The sequence below is a fragment of the Opisthorchis viverrini genome (genome assembly GCF_000715545.1).
Source record: "Opisthorchis viverrini unplaced genomic scaffold opera_v5_33, whole genome shotgun sequence".
NCBI classification, from domain to species: Eukaryota; Metazoa; Platyhelminthes; class Trematoda; order Opisthorchiida; family Opisthorchiidae; genus Opisthorchis; species Opisthorchis viverrini.
In genome coordinates, this window is record NW_008751689.1 from 1,656,076 (window position 1) to 1,667,779 (window position 11,704).

At 46.5% G+C, this 11,704-nt stretch overlaps 1 protein-coding gene across 1 annotated transcript in view; it reads right to left on the reverse strand.

Annotated features, from left to right (window-relative positions):
• T265_13057 (hypothetical protein) overlaps positions 1-10,652 on the reverse strand; it is a gene marked incomplete at both ends in the record, with an annotated part of 50,405 nt that extends 39,753 nt beyond the window's left edge. Inside the window, 2 exons of the mRNA XM_009166952.1 lie at positions 7,508-9,314; positions 9,363-10,652. Coding sequence (XP_009165216.1) covers positions 7,508-9,314; positions 9,363-10,652 — 3,097 coding nt within the window. The remainder of the gene's footprint in view (positions 1-7,507; positions 9,315-9,362) is intronic.
• Between the last annotated feature and the right edge of the window lie 1,052 nt (positions 10,653-11,704).

Consider the following 11,704-nt stretch of genomic DNA (forward strand, 5'->3'; position numbering starts at 1 on the left):
TCAGTGGCGTTCTTGTTGTCAGTTTCTGTCCAGATTGCCTGAGTGAATGTCTGGAGGTGTAGGCACCTCGGAATGGTTGTGTTAAGCTAGCACTAAGTCCCTCCCCCATCCACCTTTATTCTTTTCTTTACAATAAGGCTTTCAAATAAGTCATGGTTGTACGCCAGTGAAGCATCGGTGTTGAGCACTGATGTCATGCTGTCATTGATGATTGATGATGATGATTTTCGCTGACGTGTAGCAATCCTGGTTTATTTGAAGGGTGTTCTATAGTGGAAAGGGTAGAACACAGCAGGACCTGGGGAGGTGCCATCAACTTTAACACTCAGTCAATCTGGATGGAAACTGATGGCGTAAGCGTCACTAGCGTCGGCTGGCTGCCATAGCCTTCTGTATCCGCGGCAAATTAAAAATTGCATTAAGTGAGCTCCATCCTGGAACACTAACAGCACCCAAACTTTTCGTAGCACTCTTCATTCCTGTTATTTATATCCTGCTAGCTCTTTTTATATATGTGATTTTAACTCGCCTGGCAACGAAACGCTTCCAACCAAACTTCCCAGCCCTATTGACGGACTAGCTGATGCGCAAGCAGGCAGCAAAAGTTAAAATTAGCTGGACTGAAGTGCTCAGTTCAGTGTCACACGTCTGCTTCGTACCAGGGTAGCACGATGGACTCTGGGGGCCCAAACAGATTTATGGTATGGAGGTGTGTGAGACTACGTTGAACCCCAGCGCACTCTAGCTCATTTTCAGCGTGAAAAGTACATTTCATGTTGCGAAAAGCAAACCAGTGATTTTATCAGAATTTTTGGTGATGCCACTTACCTTAAGTTGGGCCTAACTGCTTAACATGGTCAGTTTTCAGTAACAGTAACTTTACAAAAAAGCAAATTGTAATCGGTCAATTGGCTCTCTTAACAAGGACGCAGTGGTAATGACGAGTCTTCAAAGTTCTGCATTGGGGTCATTGCTGTACATGGACGTCATTAACGAACACGATGTATAGCCTTCACCTCCTTTCTAACTCTCCACCGACATGATACGCAGAATCCTTCGCTCTCCTGGCGATCACATCGCTCAGTAACCATGTCCCAACACGGCCTAAAAATGGTCGGTTGAAAACTCCCTGCACTCCACGAGTGAAAGATGGTAAACTTTACCACACTAGCTACCTAACCAACGTTCAAGTTCTTTGAAACCATACATCCTAAGAAAGACACCTCAAGAGTCTTGGAACAAGCGTACGAGGCCTAGGATATTTTAACCAGTCAGAAAAGCGTGAGAAATGCCAGGTTTTAAGACGCAACTTCTGTACCTTTGACAAGGAGTTAAACATGCCGTACCCACCCACCAGGCTAAAGTCGAGTGCGCAATCCATATGTGGAACATTTGGCCATATTACCAGCGGCTCTAGCGTCTCGCTCAAAGCAGCACTGTACTACTTCTGTTGTCTACGCGGAACATCTAGCACCTATGAGGCTACACTCCACGGCACTGAGAGATCTGATTCTTGAGTAGGGGGTGTTGAAATAGAGCCAAAACTACTGCTCATTAGTTGGAGTGAACCGCATGATGAACCTTAGAAGTTAGGCGCTGATAAGCAACCTCCAGCGGGGCGGCATGCATTGCCGTCGTTTCTTTTATTCGCTTCGAATTTGGCGAACGCAACACACTGAATTTCTACTTCTTATTTGCAGTCGTTGTATCCATATCCAGGTTGAAACCCAGCTTGTTCTCAGTACATCACGAAACACTCCAACTACATTCAAATTGGCAATTACACCCGATCTCTACCGAATACGTCCTGTGAGACGCGAATCTGAAATCTTGCTCCGGGCCAACAAAATCAGTGAATATCTGGTAAGCATATGGATTCCACTCAAGATTCAGATCTCAGGCCGTAGAGGACTTCCTCTTAAGCTATTGGGTCATACAATTCAAAAGTTAGGTAATGTGTTCAATCGCCTATAGCGATTTGGGGGAGATGAGAAATAACTCGTATAACCACTCCTTCACTCAACCACCGTGCTGAAAAAGAAATACAGACAGCTTCATTCGAACGGTACTCTAGTAAGTCCTAAACAATTGCTCTCTAAAGCCGCTTGAGATTTTCACTTGGTTTCCATAACACACCTGCGAAGACGACATCTCTACACGGATATCAGAGTAGATCAAAATTTCCAATGACACAATTTGGCTCACCGATATATTCTACTATTGAAAACTGCCCTTTATACCAATACTCCTCTGGGATCAGAGATAACTATGCCCAACTTGCGCAGAGAAAAATACATTCGATAATTACTTTTCCCACCACGAATAAAATCCCAGTAAGCACACCACCTGTGCACTAATGCATCGGAGTTCATTTCTACGCCAGTCATATTAAAAATAATTTGCACCATCGTGAGTGAAGTTTTGCAGGCATTTCATTAATGACATCCAAAACGCTTTCGACACTTGGCCGATCTTTCAAAACTAACAATTCCCATTTAGCAACATTCTTATAGTCTACTTCAGTGGCGCTTAGCCCCGTCTATGGTTCTAAAATTTGGTTAATGAACGACTCACGTTCTCCGAGCAGTAGAATCCGAATATGACTGCGGGGACGCGACATACGATATCCGCATTAGTTAGCTACCGTACAGGCGGTAAAACACGGCGCCGCGACCCAGCAGCGGGACAAACCGTGTGGAGCCAGCTAGCAAAGCGCACAAACTATGGAGGAGGCTGGCAGCGCATAGTGGGGCGCTGTGATTGGGTAGTGAATTAATTGCCGTGCTCACGACCTTGAACACTATGATGAACCGTCATGAACGAGAGATTCACCTGGATTCGGTTCAGTCTATAGTCAACTCTAATTTCGTTTGCAAATTAGGGCATTCGTCGAAAGGCTTAAACTTCGAACTAAAGGATAAGAACAACACAACCGAGATTTTGCTTTGATTGTTTAGACGTCTTGACTGATGAAACTGAAGTTGTCTAATTCTGGTGTGTGGTGTTCACCTTTTGGCTTATACGGCTTTTAGGACGATTTCGTTACTACACTATCCAGAAACCAGGATGAAGTTCAATCCAGACGCGCGCTGTCCCACTTTTTCGCAGTCTCTAAATATCTGCTTCTGCAGACAACCGGAGGGAAAACGTCCCTAAGACGATTCTGTCTAACGGTACATGTCCATTTTGTCTGCTTTGGGTGGACATGCTTATTCGCTTCCTTGTCAGTCACGCAGACTTTGACGATTATCCATCGCTATGGTGTAGACTTCCACGAGCCCCATGTTCTCGCCACAAACAGGTCTAGCAAGTTCAGATAATTCCCAAAGACTGTCATCTCACTTGGCACCGAATATAATGAACAGATAACAGAGCCGCGGGCTGGAAAACGCACTGAAGAAGCACCACCAGCACTGAGTGCGCCAGACTACCTTGGGGTTCACACACCGGCTTACCATTATTGCCAGGCCGGCTGGCGTGAGATAACGTAAAACGCACCACAATGTAACATCCTGGAATTTCATTTCTTCCTCAACGACTAATCAATACGCACAACCACCCAAGTGGGAGAAACAGGTCGTGGGCTGTCGAAGAGTCTTCAGCAAACTTGTGAGTAGGAATAGAAACACGAGGTGGTATTCGTGAGGCACATTCAGTTGAAGAATGTCATAGACGAGAGTCTCATCAGGTGACCAGCCAGAAGGATGCGCATGTACCAGGGTGTAGCAGACGTTGTATAACGTTGGATGTCATGCGTTGCTTGGTATTGGAATTGTGGAAACTAGTCATTCACCTAAGAGGGAAGTTACTTTTTCTAGTGGATGAGCATCGATTGTTAGAAAAAGCGAGAGAATATGTGAGGTGCATATGGTGAGCAAATACGGTTAAGGACCGGCCGTCAGTATCTTGCCAAAGAAAAAGAGTAGACAGAGAAGAGTGTGCAGAACACTCGCTGTAACATTCTGGCGTCCCACCGGCACTAAAACGTGAGCGCAGACAAATTCTGAGCATTTTTCTGAGATACCGTTGAGGAACTTTGCGTTACTGATGGGTTTTCGTTAGCAGGTATTTCGGTTCGGCGATAGCAAACTTAACTTCTTTCAAGGTCTTTAGGTCGGCGTCCGCGAGCGAAATATCTGTCAGGTTTCCCAGGAAGGTGCGTCGGCAGTCAAGTGATCTAAAGGTTACGAAGTTTGGAGGGACAGTAGTAGTTGAAAGACCTGAAGACCCAAAATCTGATTCGCAGTGGTGGCCACCGGAAGCTCCCAAACCGCAAACTCATCCTTCGCAAATGCACAAGGCACTGCACATGATAGCGGCTGACGAACAACCTAACATCCATGTATGGACGAACGAAGTCCAACACACAAACGACGGGGTAGATGAGACTTTGCAACGTTTTTGATATTATTTCAACCGCTTGGCTCCCGTTCGGTGAAACTCACGGGGGCAAAGCGATTAGGTGACGGTAATCATCCCGTTATCCTGCAATGCGATCCTTATCTCATGATGAGAGAGAAGCAATTATATCTGACCGAGATAAGTTTACATTGATTCGGTGAGTTTGTGCATGTATGAGTTTCGTACCGACAATTAAAAGTGATCTGACGAGGTTTCCGGTAGATCCCACATGGGAATGAAACACTAGAATTCTGCTTGTTGAACTTTTGCGGGGTCGAGAGAGGCCAGCATTTGGGGATGCGAAGCAGGCCATATCCTATAGCCTCTCAGTAGAATTAGGCCGAAATTAAACTAGCCAAAAACTATGGGGGGGTTGGCATGGTGAGCTGTTCGCGGACTTGGTGCGATCCGGTGGCATGCTGCAGTGATGCTTTGTACACAAAATATTTAAACGCACAAAGCTTTGAGGTCACTGGGCACCGTAGGTTTGCATGTAATTATCAGTTCACAAAATAAAGAGCAAAAACTAAATTTAACACATTTTAGCGCCTTGCAGTGTTCTTCAGCTGGATATTTCACATCAATTCCGGCTGAGTAATCAGTCAAACGTTCGTATGCGTCGCACATGTCGAACGCATCAAAGTAGGGAATTTCGCTCAGAAAACTTCAGCACAAGACTGTTGCCTTGTGTTTAGTATAATAATTAGATACAACTTGATGCATTCTGCAGTACACACCTCTATATGATGATAATGATGATCATTCTCAGTAACAATCAACTAGTCACGAGATGGAGCGAACTTTTTCGGATATCCGCATATGAATTGCCACCATCCCGGTCGGACATCTTTCCCGTGAGAAGGCGATACGTTCAGTAGCTAGAATGCGTCATAGAACACAACGACACTTTCGATAGATAAGGAGAACCACTGCTTTCCAGCACGAAATCCGTAAGCGTTGCTGCTTACCTCGGCTATATATCGTAACTGCTAGACCCATGTCTATGTGCGTCGCTGAGTGCGATGCCCTCAACCAGGCATAATAGATTAGTGCAATGGCCAAAGACGACCTCTCCCACTGATGAATTTACAGGCTATCGCTTATCTTGGCCCCTTATATTAGACAATATGCTCGTACCTACGCGTTCCGCTGAGTATGACGTTTTAACTAACTAAGACAACCCAATCCAGTATCCAACAGCCGTACTGAATAGGCACTGCTTTCCTCTTTTCGTTAATCACTTCCACTCGCTGATGAATCTGGAATGAAAAATATGTATTCGATTTAACCTTTTTTACATCTTCGGTAAAGTTGTTCAAACTCTTGCCGCTATAAAGGCTGACAAATCACCTGCTCAATTATTTCCATTGCCGATAAAAAAGGATCCGTGTGCACATCAACGAATTCAGGATTCAGTGTTCATACGCCCTATTGGAAGCAGGGAAGTTAAAGCTGAAAAGGGGTGTTTACAAAGTCGTCGTAAGATCAAGAGGTGTAGATGTGACCCCCGAGGATTCAAGGATCCCGTGCGTCTTGAAGTGTATAGTTATATGTGTACACGCGTGTGTCTACATACAGTATGTATGTATGTATGTATGTATGTATGTATGTATGTATGTATGTATGTATGTATGTATGTATGTATGTATGTATGTATGCATGCATGCATGCATGCATGCATGCATGCATGTAGGTATGTATGTATGTATACGTGTATGTATGTATCCTTAGCGGCGACGTATTGGATGGGTGGATGGGTTCTGTAAAACCTGCTCAGTCAGAGCATCAAATACTCACTTCACTCCCTTTTCGCTTCCTCATAACTAATGCTATCTCGCTTGGAAAAACAAACACGTCGTCCTCTTTATAAATTTTATCCCATACTGAAACGCGGTAGCGCTTTAACCAACTTGGGGCTCCGCTAGCTTATACCATTAATCGGTTTCCTTGCTTGTGTTTGCCGAACGTACCTTTGATGATTTTCACCACACGGATAGACTGAAAAGCTTCCTCATCTCTGACACCCAGCATGCTGGAAGCCGCCTGCTACCTATTGCTCCTATAACGGGCTTTTTCAAATTTGTTGTGAGTTTTTGACTCCCCAAAAGCATCGTTTGCGTCAGTCATTCTACTTATAAGCATTTTGGTAATCGTGTCTGAACTATCGGGACACATAGAAAAATGAGACGGCCAACATGAAAGTTATGATCAAACTATGGAATGTATGATTCATTTCATCTCATTTCCAGGAAGAAAATTCTCCTCATCCAAGATCCAAGTACCATTCATCGCCAAAATCCCACCTTTTCAGATTTTGTAATCTAAGCCACCGATAGACCCTCACTTCTAATCACCCATTTCTTCAAAGCAAATTACCCGTCCGCATATAGTTGTCCCACAGTCAGAATTCTTGACCTCTGCCCGTTCCTAGATATCTACTGAATCCTTCTGTAGTACCCACCTCTGTTTCGTCACCCATAGCACGGTTAGCAACTTTCCCCCTAATTGCCCGCCTCTTCCTAAAGACCCTTTCAACCTAATGCTCAGCCTCATACTCCACATCCCGCCGTGGGTTCACGTCTGCCTCCTCCATTCACTGCTCCGCCTATGGTGTCGAGAATACCTCGAAAGACCTTTGGCACATTCCCAGGTAACTCTATCCCATATACCGACGCTTAGTCTCTCAAATTCATATGGCACCAGAACACACCACGGGCTATTTCAAAAACCTCATATTTAGTACGATCGCCCCACAAATTTCAACAATATACACCGGAAATTGAACAGAAAGCAGCCTTTGTCGAATGCCTGTGTCGCCTGTTTTTATTTGTTCGCAGCACATATCCAAGCAAGTGCCTCTATGTATTCGACACCCTCTTAAACCGGGGTAAAAATACCATCTTATGTATTAGTCAACAAACTTACAAAATGCACGCGGTGAAACGCCTTTAATGCAGTTCTCTTGGTTGTAATCGATCCATGTCATGCTCATCCTATTGACCAAGCATACAAAGCCATTTCGAACCTTGGTTTTTCTCTGGATTATTGTCCCCGCGTGTTTTTACTACTATTTTATCATTTATTTTTGAAGAGTATGGTCACAAACATAAAAAGTGAATCCGAGTTTTGAATGTGAAAGAGTAACGGGGGAATATGGGAGAAAAGAGAGAAACGTCCGACCTTAGGAGTCCCAGTCCAATAACAGCCTTAGCGGATTGAGGAAAGCAGATCCCTCGATAAGAGATGATCATCGGTTGGTGAACCGAAAAATTGATATCACAACCGATGGCATGTAGGGCTGAGATTATGGCGAGGGAATGTTCATCAGCACCATACTTCTGCTTCTTCTCATTCCACACTATCACTCCACGCCCATCCGAGACTATGCTGACGTCTATTACAGTTGCACGGCGATCTCGAACAGCGATTAGGTCAGGTTTGATGAACGACGTAGAAGTAGGGGCTCTCAACTCCTCGAAGACGGTGTACCCCAGTCGACGGAGACGTTTTGCAAGTTCCCTTGCAACCCGATTATGACGAGCACATCTGGCATCATGCGTAATCCAGCAGGATTGCAAAATATGCACCAAACTCTCCGGTTGGCCACAGTTTCCACGACATAAGATCGTCTGGCCACCATGACCATGCCGAGCGCTTCTAACTCTCGTCCTAAGCAGGTTGCATCGGAGCTGGATACCCCGGATAAATATCCGTGGAAACACTCGTTCTGGGAATACGAGCCATCGATTCGAGAGAGGCGAAGTGACCAACTCTCGTAAACCGCGACCGTCAGCGCTGTTGTGCAGACTTTCACCCCAAGCAGCCACCAGCTCCTCCTTGGTGTTTACGCATGCTCCATGGACTCGGATCGGAAGGCTGAGATCCCGAACAATTTTGCCGAATGCGGAATCGTTGACCACATTGCGTAGTACTCGGCACTGAGTAGAGAGGAGCTTTTCCATACGCGTTTTCCGCTGCATCGGGATTGTTGCACTCAGACTTGGGATACCAAGTCCCCCATGTTGTTTACCGGCGTGGATGTAGCTGATTGGGGTGTCCTTCGGTAGACGTAGCCAGCCACGAATATATTGCCTGATGTAGTTGTCCAATCTTTTTAGTGTGTTCCTGTGGACTTGGCCGAGCACGAGCGAATATGTCAGCCTTGGTATCAGGTAGTTCCTCGTGATATCCATTCTTTGATGCGGCTTCAACGGGGCACGCGTCACTTCTTCGAGCAGTTTGAGCAGGTGCTGTCGGTGGTTGAAGACCCCTTTCCCCTTGGAGGTGAAGGGAATGCCCAAATATGTTACAGTGTCTGTCGGACCCAGAGGAGTGATTAGTTCCTCGGCAAAGCGAAATGGTTCGACTGAGACTGCTGTTGCCCGATGTTTCCTGTCCCCACAAATAACCATCACTTTAGTCTTTCGGGCGTTTATTTTCATGCCAGCTCTTCCCAACTCGACCGCAGCAGCTTCAAGCTTCTCTTTAAGGCGTGCCTGACTTTCTGCACACACGACCCAGTCGTCAGCGAAAGCAAAACCATCTACTAAGGTGTCATGGAACTGGTATCCCAGTTGCGGCATCGACAATCCAAGAACCTCATCCATTGCCATAATGAATAATAATGGGGAGAGTGGATCTCCTTGCCTCACACCTCTGTGGCAGTGAACCTCGGAACTGGGGAAAACTGCTACAGCATTCTCATAGGACTGTGCGATGTATCGAACTAGAGGTGACGGAGCTCCAAACGCCTTGGCAGATCTGACGATTGTGTCATGCGAAACCGAATCGAACGCTTTCGAGATATCGACAAACGCCAAGCTGAGGTTAGAAGCAGTCGCTGAAGAGTGACGAAGCAGGGCATGCAACAGCGATGTGGCTTCCAAACAGCCGTCTCGATGCAGAAATGCAAACTGAAGAGAGGGCAGTTGCAATCTACGACTCCAGCGATCAGCAAGCACCTTATGGAAGCAACGGACAAGAATGGATGACACGGAGATCGGTCTCAGTTGATCAGGTGAAGTCGGATGTGGGACCTTCGGAACTAGCGTAATACGGGCTCTACACAGATGTGGGGGACAACCCCCAGATAACAAAAATAAGTTGAAATACCCAGCGAGCACATTAGCATTGAACCGGCGGAGCGTCCTGGGTGTGAGCTTGTCCAGGCCTGGGGACGAATTGCCCATTAAACGGATCGTACGGCCAACTTCCTCTCCTGTAATTGGCTCGACCAAGCTCCAGTCAGATGGTACTACTATGCGACTTGGTCGGCTACCCGCGCGTTTTGGAGCTGAGAGCACTTGTTTCCAAGGCCGTTCGGCGTTCGTAGGTAGGCCGCAGTTTCCTTTGTATAAATCCCTCCATGACCCATCGAGTACAGCAGACGCTGAATCTTTCCGTCTTTGGTGGAATAGGGTCTGGATGGCGGCGAAGTTGGCTCGGCGGATCTGCTTTCGGTTGACCGGGATCCGATGGGCTAACTGACGGCGACGTCGGGAAACAGTTTTCCAGGTGTGTGGAAATGTCCTGAAGGCGTGGAGGTCCAGAAGTGACAGGACTTGCTCCGGTGTCATGATGCCAGACTGCAACCCTCGGGCAAATGCCAGAAGGTCAACACTAGCAAGGGCACGGTGAGCATGGGATTCCAAGAGTGACACGGTGCAATCCACGGTTTGTTTAAACCAGACGTTGTAGCCATCGGCTTCTGATGAGTCGGCCGTCGTCAGACCGATAATTCGCTCAGGTTCGCCAGATGATGATTCGTCCTGTTGTGCTTGCCAGTTAAGCACCCGTAACCTGGTTTCGATGCTGATAGCCGATAGACCAGGAAAATACTGCTCCAATCTCGTGAACAGCTCCGTTTGCGTGCCACAAGATGGATATAAATTGTTAGCCAGGCGTAAGAGCGATTGTGACTCTTGCTGGGACCAGCGGGTACCGGAATACTTCACTCGGCCAAGCTTATCTGCATTATGCTGGGTGGGGTGTGCGTGCCGGCGGTGTTGACTCAGGCCAATCTTCGTCGGAAAAAGGCGGGAACAATCAGCGCAGGCCAATTGGGCGACTGTGTTCGTACCAACACTTTCATTGTCGTGAACTCGATGATGGGCTACAAAGCCAGCTTTCGATTTGCAGCACTTGCCACATTCCTCACACGTGAACCCAACGAGTCTCTCCTGTGTACTGGTTGGAACTGGTGCGGAGGCGCCAGATGATTCGTAGTATACATTGTCGAAAGTAACCAGCACACTGAAACCAAACGGGGTGGTTGGCCCTGTCTTAGCTCACACAGACTGACGTCCAGGCTACCCGGTCGGCACCACGAGGAGGTGGTTCAGCTCGCCGGCCTTCTTCTACTTCTACTACAACTACTACTACCCTCGTGACCCAACCGAATTCCAGTATTGATTAGCACTCAATTCCTCGCTGCAGTTGTCCATGTCTACGGCCAGTATGCTGTTGGTCACCTTAGCTAATAATTGGTGACTTATCTCGTCCTGCATCTCCCTCACCCACTCTCTACATGAGTGTTGCTGGACCATTCCAAAAACGGCTTGTGATATCTTTCTGGGCTCCCTTGTCCTCAAACACTCCAATCCCTACAAAGCTTACCTCCCCAAATGGGTGTCACATAGCTTTCCGATTTTACGCTGGCCAACTACGAGATCACCCATGCTTCATACATGATTTTGAAAGCCGTCTACTCAAACCTCTGTCACATCTACCAAACTTTAGGGTCGATTGAATTATTGGCCCATCGTTTGACCAATGCAGGTTCCTCATATCCATACATAACCACAAGCGCTCACATCGAACGCATCCCACCATTCCTCACTAACTACAACTTAGTGTCGGTTCGTTTTTGAAATCGATCAGTATGGCTTCCCTAGCAGTTGAAAATTGTAGTCTTTTATTCTGCTTGCTATTTCGGACTGCAATCTGACTTATACTCAAGTAAATTGTACCAGATATTTTGAACGCTTTTTTCCGTTTTAATTTCCCAATCTAGATACGCATGTTTTATTGCCTCGTTTGAACGGAAGCAACGAACCACATTGTTTCCTCAATGGATCCAAGAATAATATTGCTTCATGCTGGTCTTAATTTCTCATGATTTTTATGCTATTCCTAACTATCCGGATAGCCCACACCGATTCACCAAAGACATTCATGTGAACGGACCGATGACCGTTCCGCGACTGCCACACCTAGTCCGAGAGCTTTCCCATAGTTAACAGGGTCTCCACTATCTACTGACCACATACGTTATGTGCGTTTACAAGACAGTTACAATCCGCTG